General features: G+C 41.0%; 4 protein-coding genes and 1 pseudogene across 8 annotated transcripts in view; 1 reads left to right on the forward strand and 4 right to left on the reverse strand.

The window, feature by feature from the left end:
• LOC123320291 (Krueppel-like factor 7) overlaps positions 1 to 6,428 on the reverse strand; it is a 44,434-nt gene extending 38,006 nt beyond the window's left edge. The window contains exons 1-2 of one of the 3 annotated variants that reach the window (XM_044907579.1): positions 6,084 to 6,428; positions 4,037 to 4,216 (exon numbers count right to left, since the gene is read on the reverse strand). In XM_044907579.1, coding sequence (XP_044763514.1) covers positions 4,037 to 4,048 — 12 coding nt within the window. In that variant the 5' untranslated portion in view covers positions 4,049 to 4,216; positions 6,084 to 6,428. Of the gene's footprint in view, positions 1 to 4,036; positions 4,217 to 4,604; positions 4,885 to 6,083 lie in introns of those variants that run through there. The other 2 variants (XM_044907581.1, XM_044907580.1) reach the window with 2 other exon arrangements.
• LOC123320324 overlaps positions 1 to 22,705 on the forward strand; it is a 376,599-nt gene that overhangs the window by 142,257 nt on the left and 211,637 nt on the right. The window lies entirely within an intron of this gene.
• LOC123320333 lies at positions 7,132 to 9,955 on the reverse strand (annotated as a pseudogene).
• LOC123320242 (fatty acyl-CoA reductase wat-like) lies at positions 10,200 to 16,100 on the reverse strand. Of its 2 annotated transcripts, none has more exons than XM_044907496.1 (9): positions 15,945 to 16,100; positions 12,916 to 13,170; positions 12,246 to 12,494; positions 11,500 to 11,645; positions 11,334 to 11,443; positions 11,083 to 11,275; positions 10,932 to 11,023; positions 10,689 to 10,869; positions 10,200 to 10,631 (listed from the first exon to the last, which is right to left on the reverse strand). In XM_044907496.1, the coding sequence occupies exons 2-9, from the start codon at positions 13,156 to 13,158 to the stop codon at positions 10,286 to 10,288; spliced, it is 1,560 nt and encodes a 519-aa protein (XP_044763431.1). In that variant the 5' UTR covers positions 13,159 to 13,170; positions 15,945 to 16,100; the 3' UTR covers positions 10,200 to 10,285. The 2 variants fall into 2 exon arrangements, with proteins under 2 accessions (XP_044763431.1, XP_044763432.1); XM_044907497.1 differs by having other exon boundaries at positions 12,916 to 13,175; positions 15,945 to 16,089.
• LOC123321154 lies at positions 16,679 to 22,442 on the reverse strand. Its single transcript, XM_044908659.1, has 16 exons — positions 22,191 to 22,442; positions 21,871 to 22,119; positions 21,654 to 21,799; positions 21,483 to 21,592; positions 21,234 to 21,426; positions 21,081 to 21,178; positions 20,822 to 21,002; positions 20,389 to 20,715; positions 18,704 to 19,037; positions 18,361 to 18,609; positions 18,161 to 18,306; positions 17,939 to 18,048; positions 17,690 to 17,882; positions 17,406 to 17,503; positions 17,140 to 17,320; positions 16,679 to 17,067 (listed from the first exon to the last, which is right to left on the reverse strand). The coding sequence occupies exons 1-16, from the start codon at positions 22,392 to 22,394 to the stop codon at positions 16,722 to 16,724; spliced, it is 3,165 nt and encodes a 1,054-aa protein (XP_044764594.1). The 5' UTR covers positions 22,395 to 22,442; the 3' UTR covers positions 16,679 to 16,721.

The following is a 22,705-nucleotide window of genomic DNA, read 5'->3' on the forward strand; positions in this document are numbered from 1 at the left end:
TTCCTTATGGGCGACAAGTTGTTCTGGTCGAATCAACTGATACTCTAATGAAAACATGAGGAAGGATTTGCTGGGGTCAGAGTTTTACGTAATCATCAAACCATAAATATAATTTTATGGGGGCCCGAACAGACCCTTGGGGTACCCCCTTCGCTCCCCGTAGCTTCGGGTAGCACTTCAGATCGTCGCGACGGAAATCCAGAACGGGCGCGGAACCGCCCACTTGCAATAATTGCAGACAGGAGGCGAATTCGATTCCTACGCGATGAGTCACCTCGAGGAACCGATGATAAAGCTCTCGATGAGAAAAACACGCGACTCCGCACTTGCCGTGGAAGCAAGAACAAAGAAGCTCGAATCGTCCTCAGGGTGGGACGCTGATAATGGCGGAGGTCGGAAGTGCAGGGGCGTAGTCCGCTCCGGATCTTCTGTAATTGTGGTCGCAAGATAGAGATCGACGTTAGAACACTTTACTGAAGCTTTTTGTAGTTGAAAATCAGAGTAAACAGTGCAAGAGGAAGGAAGCATACCTTTGGCAGAGATAACAGTAATAAAGTCTCCAACAACGACTTGAGATCGACGATGTAGTTAGGCATCCTAGAGAAGGAACCTATGGAGTACCCCAGGGCGCTATTCTTGGACCAATTTTTTTCTCGACACCCTCTCAAATTCGAGATGTTCTCTGATGAATGTACTTCCTAGTCCTCGCAGTGTTGGATTCCAATCGTTCGTGGAATTTCGAGCATGGTCGATCGTGATCTTGTTGGAATCCGCATAGCGGGCGTTTCGATCCGTCCCTGGTGGTGCACGGCAACGGCAACAACGAGGAAAGGATGCGATAAGAGCGCTCACCGAGTTACACGCCGGAAATGTGGGTGGCAATTGAAGCGGGCAGTGTGCAGCTCCGCCGTTGTTGTTGTTGTTGTCGTGTTATTCAACACTTCCGGTCTACGCCCTCGGGGCCTACTGATTTTTATCGGCCGCGCGAACCGTGGCCGTCTAGATTGCGCCGGGGGATCTTCTCTCGTTTGTGAATCTTCGTCGAAGAATCATTTCGGACACGATACTCGGCTCTGCGCTGGACAATTTGAAGCTAGGGTTTGCGAAACGCGAGTGACAAATCCTAAATGGCCGACTGCCTCTCCCACAGGGAAAAGCGGCACGAAGCAGAACGCCTCCGTGGTGAAAGATGTGGGCTAGGTCGGCTGCTCATCTTCTCGCTTTTATTATGTCGGTACCACGGCGACGGCGACATTCCCATGGCTCAAATGCCACCATCCTAACCTTAAAATTATTCATAAAGGTTGCGAAAAGATGCACGGAGCGTACGAGATCGCTCAATCTGATTTACATAAGGCCGTGCCCCAGATAAAAATAGCCCGATGCACATTGTGATGATGCTACCCGGTTTTCGTTCGAAAGGTGATGCGCGTTCTTTGTTCGACTTCATTATTCCACGAGATAAAATTAGAGGAAGGCAGAAGATAAACTCTCGACTAATATTTCCGGAGAATTTGCGTTACTGTGCCTATCGAAGGATTAATGAAGAACTGATGTCATTTCAATAAAACGTGCAGATGTGGAGAATCGAAAGAAGGCTCCTAAGTGCAATACATATCCATGCGCCATCTATCGATCTCCGTACAAATCCTGTCGTTTCGGGAGGGATTGAAAGGATTTCCTCATAGTTCTTAAACTCTCCACTGATATATGGCAAAAAGACGTCCTGGTTACCCTCCTAACCTTTCCAGAAAGAAACACAAACGCCACTTCCTGGCAAAGAGTCTTTCTGTGGTATAGGATAATGCACCTATAAGAGAGAGTCTTTGGAGGAGGAAGAAACCAAGAGAGAAACAGGAGCGTGGATAATTTCAAAAAGTTCCTTCGGAATTTCAAAACTAAAGATCCAGGAAGTATTTGGATATGCGTAAGAATAAGTTGTGCCTCTTCATTGGCTTCCTCTCAGGACATTGTCGCCTCAGAAAGCATATGGTGAAAATGGGCTCATCAGGAATTGACGTGTGTAGATTCTGTGAGGAAGAAGAGGAAACTTCTGTTCACCTGGTTACAGAATGCCTCGTCATTGCAAGCCTTCGAAAGGAAAATACAGGAGGTACAATAACTCAGCCTCCTTGAAGCCCTCTCAGATACTGGAGTTCATTCGAACTATGGAGTTGGAGGGCGAGCTGTAGATGAAAAGAGCTCTGATGAGAGGCACAATAGACCTTGAGGTCTCGGTGAAATGTTACCCCCTTACCAAACTGTAAACCACCCTTCTGACCCCATTCCGGCTATTAGCAACCTATCCGCGGTTTAACTCCGCTTTCTCCGTAACACAATCGATGCCTTTTACCTCGCGATTTCGTCCGCTAATATTCGCCATTAGCGTAATGAAGCGATTTCCCAGAAACAGCCACGCGCAAATTCATAATAAAACGTCGTTGAGCGTTATTTCGCGCCTTTGTAATTTACGGACGAGTCCAAAGTTGAACTCATTACGTGCAGAAATGAATTATCGCACATATTTGCCCGCATAAGACGCTCGGTTTTTATTGCACTCATCGCGAAATGACGATTTTCTAACGTTTTATCGTAATTCTCGTTTTGATCCACGATTGCTCAATGAATTTTTAAAGTATAGAGTCGATGAAGGTTCTCTGAGAAGATATCAATGTTGGCTATTGGTCCTGGCAATCTACAATGGACAAGAAGAAGCTGGGAGGAGCAGATGAATGTATTCCCAGAATCCGCAAGACGTTTTTCATCCAATTTTGACCAAAGGCGAACACTTCGAGCATCAGAAACTCTCGAAGGTGGTCAAGTACTCTCGAGAGAAACTCGGAACGTGTAGCCCCGTTAAGCGAGCAATGTTTACACCCGTACGAACCGTGTGTTTATTCAATAAACGAACGTTTCGATATATTAAAAACAATTAAGAAGCCCATTGGGACACGCCTGGCACTTTGCAGCAAGAAATGAACGCAGTTTGCATGCTTAAAATGTCGATAATGCGAAAATGATTATGAAGTAGTTCAGTGTGGGCATGAACTGGCGTGAGAGATAGCGTGTCGTTTCGGAAATGCAACAACGAGTGACAGTTTTTCGATAGATATTCACGTCTCCCCATCTGCCTCAGAACAGCTCATGAAACTGTGTGAAAAAGCGTCAATTCAAAGTCTTCTATCGCGACTGTCATAGCCACAGAGGAGAATCTACCGATACACTGGTATTAAATATAATTCACATTGTAAATATTGCGGGCTCCAAAATTACTGGTCGATAAATAACATGGAACCATACGGAGTCGCCCCTCAAGGAGCCATAACTCCCAATATAAATCCGATAATTGATACTTTTGGTGAATCCGCGTCTGATTCGCCCAAATGAGCATAGAGACACGACCGCGCGAATCGTTAATTGCGGTATGCGGTACGTTTGGGCCTTTGCGGGCGTCGACAAATTGCCCATCGACCTTATTTCGGGCCGGCTTCAAGTCTGGCATCTTGAAAATTGCATCCTCGATAAGATAATCGCTGTTAACCGGTAGAAACACGTTACACGACACCGGACTCTCGATCGCTATTTATGGGACGTTTCAATTTGCAGCCTTCTTCTTTTTTACGGGCAAAAGTATCGATTTTTGGTTAACAGCGTGAATTCTGGTGCTTACGGGACATCGGACATGCTATAGTTTATAATCTTCGGGACAGTTATCGCTCGTAAAAAAATGCCGAGCGATATTCTCGTGTTGTTTAGGTGGCCACTCCGATATTTATGATATCGCTCATCAGTTGACTGTAGTTAACGACGAATCTTTACCGCGTTTTAATTTGCATCACACAATGGATCTTCTTAGATTTATTACGGGTGAAGGAAAGGCTTGGTCTCCTCTGCAACTTTCACAAGTGCGACTTTGCTAAAGGCGTCTTCCTATTGTTCGTGGAACTAGGAAACGCCCAAAAACAATTCGGAGTCTTCTTCACCTAAAGAATTATGGGTATGGAGAACTGCATAGTTAGTCAGAAGGTGTACTCACCATGAAAACCATGAAAATGTTTCTGTGGACGTTCCAGAAATGAAAACAGCAGATACGAGGTTGATATTGAATCCGGACTGGTCCAGATAACACCGCGTTAGCTAAATAAACCGATATATAACACTTCTTGGATTGTGCTGAGGGGGCGCCATCAACGGTTTCACAGGCATCTACACGAATCTGCAAAATGATGACATAATTAGATTGAGTTCGTTTAGATTTTCCTCGAAACTGGTTGTAACATGCAGGGGGATATAGGAAAACACGATTCAACCGGTGCTCACATGTTTGAGAATGAACTGTGGTACGTACACGCTGAAAATAACAATAAGGAGAAATAGGAATTGAATAGATATTCCAGACCGAAGCAGTTGGATACTTCTTGTATCGTTCAATATAGGTATTATATAAAGTAGAGTAAAAATTATGGTGACTAGAGATCAGGATGCATTGGGAGGCTGGAGTCTGAAAGAGATCCAGTTAAATTTAGGATATACCATGATGTTGGTTACCCTGAATCCCTTATAACATTGAGATATTTGTTAGTTGTGGCGAGTGATGTACCTACTTTTGTTGGCAAAAACGACAGATGTATGGTATATCGAAAAATAGCAGACGAACAAGTAGCGTTTGACAAACCACGAGCACTTTTACCTTCACTTCATTATGATATATGGGTTAAGAAAGACAAGGCCAACTTCCGAAAGCCATCAACGACAACTTCATCGAAGAATTCCTTGTGATTCAAAATCAATTTTTAGTTGTAGCGAAAACTGATCCGACCGACCGGTATCACTTGGAATAAACGCGGAAGCGACTGACTGGCAATAGGCAGCAAAGCGACTGGGCGTGTATGTTTTCATACACTTTGGTCAATTGACATAAATAGATACGTTATCTGCTTTATCGCCCAACACGAGCCATCTAAACAAACGAACGCGGCCACGTGAATAATTAATACAAAGCCGAGTCGTGGAATCGAACTAGACGACGCCGAAGGTGTCATTGTTTTTGGATGCGATACGGGTTATTATTGTGCTATTTGTATCCTTGCCAAGCGATGGATCGGGAATTGGGAGAGGCCGCGGGCTGCGATGTGGCCTTAAGGTACGATCACACCACGGGCGTTTTTCTGATAGTCCACGAGCACGAAGAAACAGCCGCTGTGTTCAAGAAGTCCATCCCTTTTGAGGAGACAGAAGTGATGTATGTATTAGTGTCTCCAAGAACCAAACTCTCAGTCATATGTTGATGAAATCATCATCGAAGTAGTCTCACAGTTTCGAGCAGCTATTGACGACAATTTTTGAATGACAACCTACTGCTACATCCCAACAGGGGAAACCAGGATCTTCCACATCTAGCATTATCTCCAGCACGCTTGGATTCAACTTCAATGATCTACGTGAACGGTTGTGTTAATTCTAGTATTGATATAGCTGAATGATGGCTCTTTCTCCTACCCTGTTTTACTTGAAATCCGAATATTCCTTCGTCAATCAAATGTTTCTTCAAGTTCTACTAGAGAAGAGGTTCCCCATGTCAAGATTAAATAACGTCGATATCACTTGAATCGTTTCAGTGTGTCATTCTTCATCGTAATTACAATAATAAAGCTCTATCAGCATAACAATTAATTTAAACCATTACGAGGTTAATAAAACTACGCGAAATGTTCTCCCAGTCGGGGTACCGTACCGTGGTAAAAAAATATTGCGAAGTTGGTTAAGACAGCGACGTTTTTGAGCGTTTTTTCAGGTGTTGATCTGCGATTCTCAGAGTGACAGCTGGGAAAATAGTAACTCATTGTTTTCCTACGTTTGGGTTATCAATTTTATAAGTGAAGATATTGTTTCATTATGAAACACCGAGAGAATTTTGATGGAACCCAAGTGTAGCAATCAACAAGACTTTTGACAACAAAACAGACATAACAAATGGATTTGCCACACGATAGGTGAATTGTTACAGGGTTTCGTGTCCGTGTCATCAAGGAAATCAATCTTCGGGAGGCGGACAATATTGTCGTAGAAGCAGCAGTACAAACCTTTATGTCTCCCGAATCTCGAAGACGACTGGCACCTATAAACGAACGAGTATTGCAAATCTAACGTTAGAAACTGGCTTGAAAAACTGGCATTGAAGCGTGAACGAATCGGCGGCGTCCTTATCATCTGGCCATCGAAGCTGCAGCGTCGGCGCGCGTCATCGGGAACGTCAGCGACGTCTAATAATAATAATGAAAACAATCTACACTAGGTCCGCATCGCGGCGCTTATCGACTGGGGGGCGAGAGACGACGTAGAGCACGACCGGCGGCGGCGTCACGCTAACGTAAAGCACGTTAGAACCGTACTGACGCAGGTTCTGCTGCTTTCGGGCTAGTCGCTGATAGCGCACCGTCATCGTAGACGTCCGAGCGTGCCTGCCCCGCTGCTAGATGAGGAACGTCCCCACCCCTCATAGTAAAAGGTCCGAGAGACATTCTAATGTCGCTATCGCGACGGTTTGCGTGTGTTCACGTCGATATATCCGCCACGGCAGGGGTCGAAGGGATTTGGTCCTTCGAGCCGGATGCGAACATCGATCCAGATCTGGCAGGAGCCAGAAGACCCTAGCGAATCTTCTGTAGGATATTCTAATTCATCCTTACCCCAAACCATTCCCAAAACGCTGTTTTTTCTGTGCGAGCTGTGGATAATTTCACGAGAAACGAATGCAAATGCCACGAAGTCTTGTCCGTAAAATACTCTAATCAGAGGAGGCAAGTGTGATGGATTGAATCAGATTATTACCGAGACAAAAATAAACATCCTATGTTTACCTCCGTTATCAAAGGCGAAAAATCCCAACGACTTTCACAGACTTCCAATGATACAGTATAAGATTTTTTGGGTTGCCTATGTTGCGAGTTGGCATACGTTATTCGTGGAAGGTCACACATGAAACAGTTGATGATATTGTGTGTTGTCTAACACCTCATGGTGCGGATATGATGTAAATTGGCGGATCCTACGTTCACTGTCATTGAGCTTCATACAAAATTCACTCCATCATCAAGGGTGATGATTATTTGAAATGGTAAATCACAAAAATACGAAAATTAAAGCAGTCTTTATTGGAATACTCGAGTATCATGGAATATTCTAGTTACAAGGAAACTTGTTAATCTATCTAATGCAAAGTCATGGTTCCTCGTTTGGTGCTATTGGTATGTAGACTATCCTGAGTAGCCATGCTTGATGAACATTCAAACTTGCAGGGTTTTCTTCCCTTCCATCTTTCCAGAAGACTGTCGAAGATCTTTCTCTTGCATATGAATACCACGAATATAAACACACCTGCAAAAATCCAGATTAACTCGAGGGTTTCGTCATATAGGAAGATGTACCTTGTAAACAATTGATCGTATCTCCCGCCACTTCGATGTTTCTGGCCACGGAGTTCTTGCTGAAGTCAAACATGGATGAGATGGTTTCGAAAATGAAGGAAACGCCCATAATAACAGCTAATTTCATCACTAAATTCAATCTGAAAATAATGAAATTCCATAAAAGTAATACCGGATCATTTCACTTCAACTTACTCTTCCTTTCCAACCCTGTAATTTTTTTTTGAAGATTCATTCATCCTCTGTATATCCCCACGAATTTTCAGACAGTATATTAGTGTTTTCACGAAGAGGACAATGTTCGCTATCTGCTGCATCAGTACCGGCAGTGTTATGAACAGATTATAAGCATAATTGCCGGGCTCTGAAAACTAAAATGAGTACACTGAAGGATCTGTTGCTATACAACTCACGATCTCCTGTATTCTCCATGTAGCATTTCTTGTATCCTACGTAAGGGTGTAGAGACTTTGGTAAAATCGTTGTAACATTGAATAAAACGATTATCAGGATCCAAACGAATGGTACTCCCCAACCGTAGATGCTATACTGGATCAATTTCTTCAACTCGTTTCTCTGTAGAGGCCCAGAGAAGGTTCTGGGAGTTCTGTGAAATTAAGAATGGTTAATCCAGAGGGTTTTTGGGGGTTGTTACATACCCGAAAGAAATCCAGATATCTATGCACATAATATGAAGCCAGGTGAAGCTCCAGAAGCTTGCCATGATTGTCAAGAACCCTAAAAATAGGTAAAGTTCAGATTGGTCGAATCAATATACCTAAGGAACTCTCCTACCCATAATTTTGCAGACCAAGTCGTTGTATTCGGTTGATAAAAACTGAGAAAGACAGAGGAAGAAGAAGAATAAGAACGTTGCGAAGCTATAGCTAAGCAAGATCTTCCCGAAAAGGTTGAGCATCTTGGGAAGCGTCAGATATACCATCATGGTCAGGAAGAGGAAGATGCAAGAGAGTATCTTGATCCATCTGGTCACTGCGAATTTGATTTGCAACTGAGGCTTCAGCGCCCTCGAAAAGAGGGTATAACCGTCCAATCTTCCTTTCTTATACGCGTGTTCGATGCAATAGGACTGTTCAAAGGGACCGTAATGGTTGAAGGATTCGGAAATGTTGGTATATACTGAGAACGTTCCTGATTCGTCTATGTCGAAGTTCTTGTTGTCCTTGAGGATGTAGATGGGTCTTGGCATACCGTGAACAATGACGAAGGGTGCTGAAATGATAGATATCAGTTGTATGAGGGTCTTCCCTGTTGGTCTGTTGGGAATGAATAGACTCCAGTGTTCTGTGACTTAGTGTGTGAGGAGAGATAGTCTCTCCCATCAAAGATCTACTAAGGTTTTCATTGTTGTGGATGTACGAGCAATGAATCAAACTGCAGCCAGTGATTTGGTCGAAAAGAATCGGTCAAAATATAAGTATCACTCATCTGTATAATAATGATGTCGTTTTCTGCACTTGCAAGTTTTGTTGACACAGCATTTGAATCATTCCGACATCGCTCGTGGTTTATATTTTGGGTGTATAAATAATATCAATGATGATAAGGTTGCGACACTTCCTTTTGCGGTAAGAATCGGTTCTGAGATAAATATAGAACCTTTAATCTGCACGCATGAATCGAATTTCTCGATCTGTCTAAAATCTGATCAGGATAAGGGTGTGAATATAATGATCCATCATTCTAAGGATCTGTTGTGGGTGCCTCGATGAAATTATACAAATTATACGTGAAATGAAATAGTATCTCACCGTCAGGCTTTGCAATTTTACTGGAGGCACGAAGATCAACTCCGTACTTAAAGGTGTCTTTACACTTCGATCCGTTGACGAAACTTTGTCCATCTTGACAGCACTTCCGGATACACCTGATCCTTTCACAAACGTCCCGATCCTCGCAAACCCTCACAACGAATGAATCCGAATCTGTGGCATCCAAGCAGAACTGTCCTTCTTCAAAGCTTCGATCCTCCGTTTTGAGTTTCACTTTAGAGCTGGTCCATTCTATGTCACTCAAGGTAGTTATTGGAATATCGCGTATGATCTCGCATCTCGGTAAACCGATTGAGATGAAGGAGTTTGGTGGTATGCCACTCTCGATGAGGGAAGTGTTCCTCGACGGTTGACAAGAGTGAAATTTTTCGTTGTAGTCGTGTCCCAGATGGCAACATTTGGGGTAAAGATCGACTTTTTCCCTTTCCTTCTTCTGTATCAGTCCTTGGTCGTCCACGTCGAAACTATACGTTTCGTTATTCCATAAAACGTCGATGCAGGATCCTTTAATTCCCTCGGAGACGAAGTCGTTTTGGAGAAAATTCGATTGTACCCTACCCCCTTCGTGGGGTACGCATGACAGCGTGGTGTTCCTCTGCACCATCTCTTGTCCGACGGGGCAACATCTTTGAACCCGGTCGCTCAAAACCCCGACTATAAAATGCAGAAGGACGCAGCTCGAGATCGAGGAGATCTTCATGTCGACGGACCCGGATGGACTGAATCACGTATTCGATTATCTGAATCGGGTCTCAACCGAAGATAACGATCCAGCAATGACTCTCCGGTTTTACGGAACTACATCGAAATGACTAATTTGCCGGAAGGTGGATATCAATCGGGATTTTTGGATTTTCCAAGAAACAATAGTCTTCAGTTTACATTACTAGTTGAATAATTGGGTACTGATGGGTTTGTGCTCAAAGACGTTGCAGACTTGTGTCCTGTGGCTGCAGTTCACCAAGAATATACACGTGAGAAACGTACGAAACATTTATTTTCAAAACACATACAAAACAACAAAAGAAACCTACACACAAATTAAATTAATACATCACAGTCAAATCAGAACACATATGAGCACAACAGGCACAAGAACTTGTAAAAGATGAACAGCAACACAGCTATAAGGGCGTAGTGGGCGAAGAATAACTTCCAGTACTTGACCCTTCCCTTGGGTATGGTGTCCAAGGGATCCTTAAGGAGATAGGCCCTTCCGCCTCTCACGTAGAAGTGGAAATAGGTGTCCCAGTCGAAATCCTTCATACTGAAGTGAAACTGCTTCTTATCCTCGGGCGGCATCCTGTCCCAAAGGTTCTGAAGGTTGTGGTTCTGGAACCTCCACTCCCTGAGGGCGAAGTAAGACAGTACGTCCATGAATTTGTTGATCTTTTTGTATCCCTTGACCATCCTGTGAAAATACGAGCATGAAATATTCTTGTGTTTGGGTTTATTTCCGCGTACTCACATCTGTTCTTTTCCTAGGCATAAACAGATGAAGTCTACTAGATATCCAGGTACTGTGTGTAGTAAGAATACGGCAATAAGGTTATGGTATTTGTTTTCCCTCACTGCGAAAAAGTCGTGCCAAACCTGGAGTTCCGAAGGTACGTTTATAGCGTGCTTCCTCGCATATGTGTTGAATTCCTCTGGAACACAAAACCGTCGAGATGATGAACTGATAGAGTAGGTGGTTTCTTAACGAACTTACCCCATTTTATCGGAGATTGCGTGGAACTAACGATGTTGTAAATAGGCGTTTCGTCCTTCTTGGCATCATCTGCCATATTATCCCTTTGGTTCCTGAAAGGCAGTTGAATATCGATAAAGAGCTCACTGATAATTTATTTGTGGATCCTTACCTGGTTTCGGCCACTGCCCACATCACAGCCAGCCCAGCGTTTATGACGTAATCTGCTGGGATCATCTCAGCGATGTTCTCTTTCCTTCCCTGAAGGGTCCTGAGGACACCTAATGCTGCTCCAACCATAACACCAGTGGGTCCATAGAAATTATCGATCCAACCTTTGACAGGTTCGTCTATCGTAGAAATTACTGTGAAAGAGCAGACATTTTGAAGGTTGAGCTGTCAGGGAATCAGGAACATTCTTACCTATTGAAGGTCGAAGAATGGCTATGGGTAGTTTCCCAATTTCCTGCTTTATAAGCTCTTCTGCGATGGCTTTGGTGAAGACGTAAGTGTTGGGCCATTCGCCCAAAAGCCTGTGGGGAGATGTTTTAGCTTAATCTTCGAGTGTGAGGTGAGGTTGAATGCTTACCCTGGAGTTATATTGGTTAGTCTGTCTTCGTCGAGTGCTTCCACTAAGTCTAATAGTTTGTGGGGGTCCATGCCAGGGTTATAGAATTCCTCATCTATGTCCCTCCTTACGCAGTGACTGAAAGCTGTGGAGACGTGTAGAAATGCCTGCAAAAATTGCATGAATAATGAGGGGGGAAGCATAGATTTTCAATCTATGTCAGAGAAGCAGTTGATTAAACTGTTGGGGAATGGTGGGGGCACACGCTAAATCCTGTATGTACAGGATTTAGCTGGAATGCCTATAAAATTCACCCCTCTAGTGATTGATTAGCTAGATTGTTGATAGATCTCCCATACTAATCGTATACTTGTAGGTGCTTGACCTTGGCTTTCCTAAAAGGAATAACACGCGTAATTGTCTTCCTAGATTTATTTAATAACATATTCGATATTTCATGTTCTTGACTTATGCACCTTGCCGATTGTTTTTTCAGTTCATTACCATTCTCATTCCAGAAGGGACTGACGTAACATTTGATATTTATTGTGTTGGTCTTGGTGCATATCCTAACAAAAATCTATTGTAGTTTTGAATACAATAGGAAATAAGACAGCTGCGGACGATGTGCTTAAACGTCATTACCATGTCCTTGGTCGGGTGTTTCTCAAAATAAAATATTCTCGGGCTGCAATATCATCCTCACCGAATTGCATTACAGTCTTAAGCGATTTTTATATAGAATTTCATGTTTTTTGTTCAATTACCTTGAGATCCTTCATCTGCTTAGCCATTTCGATCAGATCTCTAACTGCTCGCACGTTTATATGACTGGCAGTTTTTATTTTTTCGTCGAAACGTACGGTGGCTGCGCAGTGGATGATGAAATTGGTCTCTTCGATCATCTTCTTCTTGTCGGCTTCGTCCATACCCAAGTCCGGCAAAGAGCAGTCTCCGTTTATGATAGCAATCTGGTTGCGGAAATTCGGGTTGCTCAGTTTCAAGGGTACCATAACCTGAGACATAAGAGCGATCATTTAAACCATCGAAAAAAATTTAAGCTTTCGAGAAGATGACAGAAATGCACATCTTTCACGTTGTTTACTACTTTGTTGTGAACAAATCGAAAGCGGATTTTCCAATCCATCGTCTAGACGGCTGGGAATATCCCACGACCATTATTTCTTTCAAATACCGAGTGGTCGTTGAGAGAGTGAGATGGAAAAGGAGGTGGAGATGTGCAAAAACTCGAAATATTATTTGTAACAAAATAGTCGACTTGTTCCGTTTCTTTGCCCTTGGAAATTCCTGATCGGTTCGTAAAACGGTGGCCTTGAGCGTCATAATTACGGTCCATTTTACTTGAGAGCAATCTCCGTTAACTGCTGAACAGTTGATGAGAAAGAAAAAATGGAGCAAAAAGGTGGGAATACTCACTGGACCTTCGAACATTTCCTCCAATCTCTTCTCGATATCTTTGCCTTTTTTGGGACGCACCAGAATGTAAACTTTTTTCAGTTGCGGGCTGGATCTCAGGAGTTTCTCCAGGAACAGCTTGCCTAAGAATCCAGTAGCGCCCGTGAGGAAGATGGTGGCATCTTTGAAAATTGACGATATCTTGCTCTCTTCCTGTACTTGCTCTAACCATATGTCGGTTCCTTCTCTATATACTTTGTCCATTTTGGGTGAATCCTGAACTCCAATAGTAGAATTATTATGAGAACAAAGAAATTCGTAGGAAAAAATGATGACTCAACTGAAAACGTACTTAATTATTCTCTTGTGGGACCTGCAAATTTGATGCAGCAGGAATGGTAGATGTGAGAGTCCCCACATAAAAATCTTTCAATTTGAGAGGATTTAATAACAGTCTGACAGTGGCATTTATCGAATAAGTAAAGATAATGCCACATTGTTGTAAGCCAGAGGAATGAACCTTCGGTCGTTAATAATATAACGAAGGCCAAAACCTTCGGGTTTGACTGATCAACTTTTTACAACTGGGGACTTCACGTATAATAAGAGTAATGGTAAGCTTCAGGCTAGTTTGTGTTATTTCCAAATGGATAAAAGTTTTCCTCTGATGACTCATTGCACCCACAACTAAGTTGTGTAGATGAGGATTGTTCTCACCTTGATGACGACTAACATTTTGCAGAATAATTAATCGAGAATCACATACGAAATTCTTCCCCCTGTTGAAAGAGATAACAAGAGGAACTAAAATATTAGTTTACTCAAGCTCCGAAATTCAAAAATTCTGAATTTTTAGGTTCAATCTTTGATCAGCGATGCTGATTATAAATAAGAACATGTATAAGGAGAAATAGAACAAATTGATATTTTATTTGGATGTTTCTCAAAGTTACACTAATTGTTTTAAGGTATTACTTATTCTCAGAATCTGTTTGACACGTTATATAATTGACTGTATTTGAGAGAGGAACAAATAACGTTTAATTCATGAAGGCTGTTGCGTTTGTGTTACAAACTCAACAATATCCTATCCGCACCGCATATTTCAGTAGAATTTATTCAATTGCTTTTATACTTTGTGGAGTTCTTTGTCAATGTTACTGGATTGGCTGGTTACAAAGTCCACTCCGATGCTCATGAAGAACTGAACGCGCTCGTATTTGAATGGCAATCATCATCGTTTTCCATTTTTATATACGCATAAGAACCGATTGTTTGTCGTATGATTTATTTATATCAGTTCACAATAACGATAAATATGAAATAATTTAAATCGTTCACCATAATTCCACGTAAACGTGAAACGATAAAATCAACAAAATCACCAAGACAAATTCGCGTGGTTTTCACTTCGAGACTAAAAAAGGCGTTTCGCTTCTATAACAGCGTCTTCAGGCGTTTGATGACGAAATTTTAGTTCTAACTCTTCGACTATTCATATAGTACTGCTTCGTGCCAAATAAGAGTGTTGTACCGCTCCAGAAATGGCAGAAACTTCGCATTTTCTCGTTTCAATTAACGTGGAAGTGCAGTGACCTGATTGCGTGTGCCTACGGATTTCACCTCAGATATTCCATCGTGAAGAATTGCAAAAAAAAAAAAGTTCAAACAAGTTACTGCATCTCGCGTGTTCGTAAACCAGTATCACATGGTTCAGTAAACGGCCGGCGTAAGGAATATGTACTGCTGGAGACTTTCGATTAGTTACAAAAAGTGACTATGACTCTTCTTGGGGATCAATCGAATACTGTGGTCGAAATTTAGAAAGGTCAAGAGGTGTCAGTTGAACAAAAAATCACGTCCCAATAATTTGTTGTGTTTTGGTTCCAAATTGTTACCGTTTACGTACGCTTATGCATTCGCAAATTGAATATGGCCCAGCCCTTGGATAGCACTTGGTCAAGGTTGTGGTCATAATCAATTTGTTGACAATATGAAGATCTCCAAATTTCTAGCTAGTTTCATTCTAATGCAAAACGCAATATTTCGAGAAATAAAAACAATAATTAAACTCTTATTTGAATAAGGTTATTGGAGAATAACACAATTGTGCATATTTTCCATTGATTAGTATTGTTTCCCAGAAATTCCTCTTCCTTATTTCGAATTGAAAATGGATGAAAACTAGGAATAATTGTCAACATAAAGCTTCCTGGAATTGAACGTAATTATTTTCGAAAAAACAAAAAATTTCTTGAGAAAAACGCTTTTCATCTTCGGAAGACATAAAATTTCTTCAAATTGTATTCTTTTTTTTATTTTATGCTTCTATTAAGGTTATTATTTCAATGAGAAATCCACTTTTTCATTTTCCTTACACTTTCAACCGAGGTAGTCTATTTAGGACATCTAGTTTTTGCGCTGGAATTTCTGTTCCTAATGAGAGGAGAAATAAAAAACTAATTAAAGAGACATCACATTGCCAACCATGATAAAATGTAATTCCTTAATTGCAGATCGAATAAAACGGTAGATATTTCACTTTCATTTTTCGAATCAACTTCAGGTAAACGATCTTCTTCAGTACCATATCGATATCGAAGACATTACCTAATGTGTCTTGAAAATGTGAATTAGGAATCATTACTGCAACTTCAACATAACACCTAGCTTATAGATCATCTACCTCCAGTGACCAGGAAATGGAAAGAAATTGAGTCATATACATTCATTCGGTTCAAAAGATCTTGTATCGAAAAAAAAATTCAACATAAAAAAAGAAATTTGAAAACAAATGAATTATAACGAACATTGAAGAAATATTTTCCAGAAAATCATGAAGAAATAAGGACAAAAAAAGGGTGGATCTCTAAGGAACCCTGGATATAGTGGACCATCATCCAAACCCACCCTATTCATGATGAAAATATGTAATATCAGAAAATATGTCAAAAAATCATTTCAAATTGGATGAGTGATTCATAAAAAATTCGGATTAGAAAAATTTTTAGAGACAATCCTAGAGATTTACAAAAATGTGTTGCACTCACGTTGTATCAGCGCAAAGAAAATCAATCACGGCACCTCTTGAACTTTTTTCATGCACCAGTTGAGTCAACGCGAACAACTGAGAAGAAGTAGCGCCAAGGCAGGTTAACTACACCTCGGATTCCCCCTTCTGTCGTTGTTTTATTTACGTTCATCGCGACCTTAGCAGGTCGATTTGCAGATAATTATCTTCTGTTATTGCACCGGACGACGATGATGATGATGGCTATCGTATGTCTAGGAAGTTTCCACGATGACCCACCAGCCCTTATCGGCGCTAAACCTGTATTTCCTGGTCGGTCAACCTGTATAAGTGTTCAGCCAACAAGAAAAACCTCAACTCCTCTGAAATCTTCACAATGAACGTCCTGAGACCAAAAGAAGTAGACCAAAGGAAGTATATTTGGAATTCTGGCAAGCAAACGAAGAATGAATCATTAAAAATTCCTTCATGAGATGGAACCATGAACTCTGAATGTGTATAACCCCAATGGTACATTCAATCTGAAGCATATATGGATATTACTGAAGAAATAATTACCCAAATGTCTGAGATTTCCTCGATTGAACTCAATTCCGATAGTTCTAATAAAAGTTAGTTCCAACGAGCGGTAGTTCTTAGTTATGGTAGTCCGGATATGCGACAGTAGTTGGAATATATTGTAGTTCAAATGGTCCGTGTATCTTTAATAGACATAACAGTTAGTGCTGAGTGGAATCAATGTATAGTAAACTATTCGAGGTACAATTATTTTATTTAAATTAAATCTAGGCTTGCATTAAACGAGTCGTTTGAACAAAAAATGTAACAGCACTAAGCCGAGAGCCCCTAGTAAGGCGACAACGGTGAAATGTAGTATGGTTAAGAGCCAAAACTTGGTCTTTCCTTTAGGCACGGTATCCAGGGGATCTTTCAGGAGATAAACCCTGATACCTCTGACGTAGAAGTAGACATAGTTGGTCCAATCGAAATTTTTCATGCTGAACGGGTACAATCTGCGATCTTCAGGTTCCAACTTGCGCCAAAGAGCTTGGAGGTTGTCGTTTTTGAACTTCCACTCTCTCGTACTGAAGTAAGTGATGACGTTAGTGAATTTATTGAGTTTTTCGTACCCCTTGACCATCCTACAATAAAACGGTTTGAGATTTCTGGTTTGGGCGACTCAGAAATGAGGGATTTGATTCCTTTATACTTACATCGGTTCTTTACCAATGCAGTAACATACGGCATCCACTAAGTAGGCGGGAATGGTTTGCAGAAGGAAGGCCATGATTGCGCATAACTGGAGGTTGGAGGAGACGAAGGCTACAGGATACCAGATCTGCATTTCCGTAGGGATCTTGCGTCCCATTTTCTCACCTAACTGATGGAATTGTCCTGGAATTGAAGCAAAGTTTTGGGAAACACGACCAGATGATGAGCAAGAGTTGAGGTGGAAAATGTGAATTGTTCTTCAACTTACCCCAAGTGATGGGACTCTCCACTGAACTGACCACGTTGAATATGGGTACTTCTTCATCTTTCTCTTCCCTTGGAAGTTCTGCATTCCAATTCAGAGATCTGTGGAGGGGAAGAATAAAAATTTGAAGAGAATGTTCAATTTTAAGAAGCTGTGGTTTAAAAGAGGTAGAAACTTTTGGTATCTCTTGGAGATGACCATCACCGAGACAGTGGTCTCAATTCTGTGCAAACCCATGGGTCTTTCAAATCAAACGGAACGCTACATTTATTTCTTTATCATCTCACCTTCTTTCTGATATGTCCCAGAGCACTGCAAAACCGGCGTTGGTCACGTAGTCTGCAGGTATTATGTCTGTTTTGTTTCCAACCTTCATCGGGAATACTCTCATGACACCAAGACCTCCTGCGACGAAGGCTCCGGTAACGCCATAAAAGTTGTCTATCCAACCAGCCACCGGCTCAGCTTTAGACGATATAACTGCAGAAAAAACAACCATCTTCAAAATACATCACTGATTTTTTACTCGAACTCACCAATGGAAGGTCTCAACACTGCAATGGGCAAATTTCCAGCGGCCCTTTTCAGCAGATCTTCAGCTATGGCTTTCGTGAAGGCGTACGTATTCGGCCAATCCTTGATCAACCTGAAAATTACCATCAATGAACCGATAGAATCACCAGGAACAGAAATATTTTGTTTGGAAGTCTTCAGAGCAAAGCTCCAAGAGAGAATCACGTGGTTTTTTAGAAACTTACGACGGTGTGATGGCCTTCAGTCTCTCCGGATTCATCGTTTCTACCATGTGTAACAAATCTTCTCCCTTCATACCGGGTTCGTAGAATTTTTCGTCGATTTCTTCTTGGGGGCAGAATGAGTAGGCTGTGGATATGTGTAAGAAACCCTGAAAGGATTAAATCAATCACGTTGCAGTATACCAGGTTTATTCGAGACTCACCCTCAGCTTCTTCATTTTCTTGGCCATAGCGATTAGATCTCTCACGGCGCGTACATTTATACGCGCTGCAGTCTTCAGTTCTTGGTCAAACCTAACTGTTGCTGCACAATGGATTACATAGTTGACTTCTTGGATCAACATCTGTTTGTCTTCTTCAGAAAGACCCAAGTCTTTCTCTACACAATCGCCATTCACCAAATGTATCTGTTTCGAGAACTTGGGATTTTTCACTTTCATTGGTACCATGTTCTGTAAATTGTAAATGGTCGTTTTAATCCTTTACGACAAGATCTTGGATCAAGGATTTTCGAAGAAGGAATGGCAAGTTTCTTTCTATACTCACTGGGCCATCAAATATCTCCTGGAACCTAGTCAACGTATCTTTGCCCTTCTTGGGTCTCACTAAGATCAGAACTTTCACGGTCTTAGACATCCTCAGCAGTTTTTCCAGGAATAACTTGCCGATAAAGCCCGTGCCTCCTGTGAGGAACACTGTGGTGTCTTCGAACCCTGCAGCAATCTTGCTGATTTGCTCCATCTGCTCCATGTCATCCGCGAAGATACCTCTACTTTCTCTCGTATGATTACCACCTTCCATGGTTCTTGAAACTGAATAATGGTGTATAAGAATTTTCGATTCAGTTTTCACCCCTATGTATGCACATTCGAAATACACACTGCAATGAAAATTCGATCATTCTACCTATCAATTTCTTTTACTATAGAAAAAATATATTGAATGAGGTATATTTATTCTTTAGAATTAGATGAAGTTGAATATCTTGAGGACTTGATGTCTTGAACAAAAGTTAGGACGTATTTTAAATTAGTTTTCGCTCAAACAGTCTACTCATTTACATATAAATATTATCTTTATGTTTTTTCATAATTTTTTTTTTCAAATCAGAAGTAGCTAATTTTTTTCCGTAGATCCTAATAATTACATCAAATTAATAACCCATGAAATATCTGTGGAGTTTTAGGTTATTTTTCCAACGAAAATAGAATGGAATTTCATATCCAAAATGAAGGAAGTAAAGACCAAAGGTGAAAAAAATAGTTTTTCCTATGGAATAAACCGATTTCAATATGAAAAATTCAAATTTCGTTCGAATAAATAAATGGACAACAATGTTCCTTCGATTTTATTCATATTCATAAAATATTAACAATGAGAAATTGAGAAAACAAACAACTCAAATCCACAATAATGCTTCCCATAGTTTTTAGGCCAAGATTCGATCATCATTCGAGAGAATTATTTCGAAAAATGAACCTGGAATAATTTTTATGGAAAGAAAACGATCAAAGTCGGTGAAAAGGAATTGGAAAAAAGCTCGATAGTCATAATAAGTAATCATAAATAAAAAATAATAATAGATAATAATAAATAGATAAATAGAAAAAAAATTGAAAGTCACTCACAGTTATCTGCAAATAATTGGTCAGTATTTGGCAAAATTTTTGGAGTGGTCACAGTTTAGTCAGACGCACGCTTCTGAATGAATTGATTCTGCCTTTTCACTTTCAAACGCAGTCCTCTACGAAATCCAAGAGGGCGAAAGGTCAACAAAAAAAAAAGAATATTAAGTTTATTCATGACGGCTATTCGGTTTTGAGGTCGAGATTTTTTGAATGTCTTTCAACGATTCGAACTGTTCGTGAACTCATCACTTACATTGAACTGTATTCTAACAAAACTGTAGCATATTCGTTCACTTTATAGCTAGGTACTGTAAAGGTTACAATATATATGTTTGATTTGATAAATTGTAACTTATATCAGTCAGCTAAACTAATTGACAGCTAAACAATTCGTTTTAAAAAGATTATCTGTCTCTAAGTTTGTCCGGATCAGACCAACCGGTATACACGGGATTTTGACTCTTGGAAAGAGGATGCCCCAACTAAGCCTTTAGGCTAGTATGTTAAACGAAGAACATGGAGTGAATAATGCAAAGTAAAATTTAAAAGAATATTTTATTTGAATAGAGTCAGGGTTTGCCGCATCAAATGAGTAATTCGTACAAGAATTTCAACAGCGCCAAACTGAGAGCCCCTATTACAGCGACAAAGGTGAAATGTAGTATGGTTAAAAGCCGAAACTTGGTCCTTCCTTTGGGCACGGTATCCAGGGGATCTTTCAGGAGATAAACCCTAACCCCTCGGACGTAAAAGTAGACATAGTCTGTCCAGTCGAAATTTTTCATGCTGAAAGGGTACAATCTGCGATCTTCAGGTTCCAACTTGCGCCAAAGCGCTTGAAGGTTGTCATTCTTGAACTTCCATTCTCTCGTACTGAACTGACTGACAATTTTCGTGAATTTGTTCAGTTTTTGGTATCCCTTGACCATCCTGCAAGACGAAATTATTCGATATCGATAAACGCTTTGAGTTTACGACTCGAAAATGAGGTTGTGTCAAAAAGAAGCACCACTGCGAAAAACAGATTTATACTTACATCTGTTCTTTACCAATGCAGTAACATAGGGCATCCACCAAGTAGGCTGGAATGGTTTCCAGGAAAAAGGCTATGATTGCGCATAACTGGATGTTAGAGGAGACGAAGGCTATGGGATACCAAATAAGCATTACTGTAGGGATCTTGTTTGCCATTTTTTGAACCAGCTGATGGGCATGTCCTGCAAATCAAAACAATAATGATCCTCGATTTGGATGTGGTGAAGGACTCATTTCGAGAACATCTTCCCTCAACTTACCCCAAGTAATGGGACATTCCACTGAACTCACCACATTGAATATGGGTACTTGGTCATCCCTTTCTTCACTGGGAACTTCTGAATTCTCATTCAAAGATCTACAAAAACAAAAAAATTGGAGAGGCACATCAATAGCTATCCACGAAAATGAACCTTCTTTCTGATATGTCCCAGAGCACTGCAAAACCGGCGTTGGTCACGTAGTCTGCAGGTATTATGTCTGTTTTTTTATCAACGTTCATTGGGAATACTCTCATGAAACCAACGCCTCCTGCTACGAACGCTCCAGTAACACCATAAAGGTTGTCTATCCAACCAGTCACCGGCTCAGTTTTGGACGCTATAACTGTAGAAGAAACGATCTTCTTCAATATCCATCACCGATTTTTCACTCGTACTCACCAATGGAAGGTCTCAACACAGCGATCGGCAAATATCCGGATTCCCTTTTCAACAGATCTTCAGATATGGCTTTCGTGAAAACATACGTATTTGGCCAATCCATGAGCAACCTGAGAATTTCCATCATTAAACCGTTGTTCAAGAGTCTTATGAGCAAATTTCGATACTTACGATGGTGTGATGGCCGTCAATCTTTCCGGATTCATCGCTTCTACAATGTGTAACAAATCTTCTCCCTTCATACCGGGCTCGTAAAATTTCTCGTCTATTTCGTCTTGAAGGCAGCATGAGAAGGCTGTGGAGACGTGTAAGAATCCCTTAAAGGATTTATGTGATGATAAATCACTCTCAAATCTGATAGAGAATATCTGGTTTATTATAAACTCACCCTCAATTTCTTCATTTTCCTGGCCATAGCGATTAGATCTTTCACGGCTCGTACATTTATATACGCAGCCGTCTTAAGGTCTTGGTCTAACCTCACTGTTGCTGCACAATGGATTACAAAGTTGACTTCTTGGATCAACGTGTGCTTGTCTTCTTCAGAAAGACCCAAGTCTTTCTCCACACAATCGCCATTCACCAAATGTATCTGTTTTGAGAACTTGGGATTTTTCACTTTCATTGGTACCATGTTCTGTAAATTGTAAATGGTCGTTTTAATCCTTTACAACAAGATCTTGGATCAAGGATTCCTTCCATACTCACTGGGCCATCAAATATCTCCTGGAACCTAGTCAACGTATCTTTGCCCTTCTTGGGTCTCACTAAGATCAGAACTTTCACGGTCTTAGACATCCTTAGCAGTTTTTCCAGGAATAACTTGCCGATAAAGCCCGTGCCTCCTGTGAGGAACACTGTGGTGTCTTCGAAACCTGCAGCAATCCTGCTGATTTGCTCCATCTGCTCCATGTCATCCGCGAAGATACCTCTACTTTCTCTCGTATGATTCACACCTTCCATGGTAGTACTTCAAGGTCACTCACAGTTCTCAGTGGCGAATAGGCACAGTGCACTGAAGCTGACTCTTCTGAATGCATTGCTTTTGCTTTCATATATATCCTATACGTAATCCAAGAAGGTGATAGGTCAGGAAAAAAAAGAATATTAAGTTTATTCATGATGTCTGAGCAGTCTCGACGTCGAGATTCATTAAATACAGTTTGACAATTTGAGCAATTATAAAGTTCACTACTTCAATTGAACTGCATTATTATGGAACT

The sequence above is a fragment of the Coccinella septempunctata genome, chromosome 9, assembly GCF_907165205.1.
Source record: "Coccinella septempunctata chromosome 9, icCocSept1.1, whole genome shotgun sequence".
NCBI lineage: Eukaryota > Metazoa > Arthropoda > Insecta > Coleoptera > Coccinellidae > Coccinella > Coccinella septempunctata.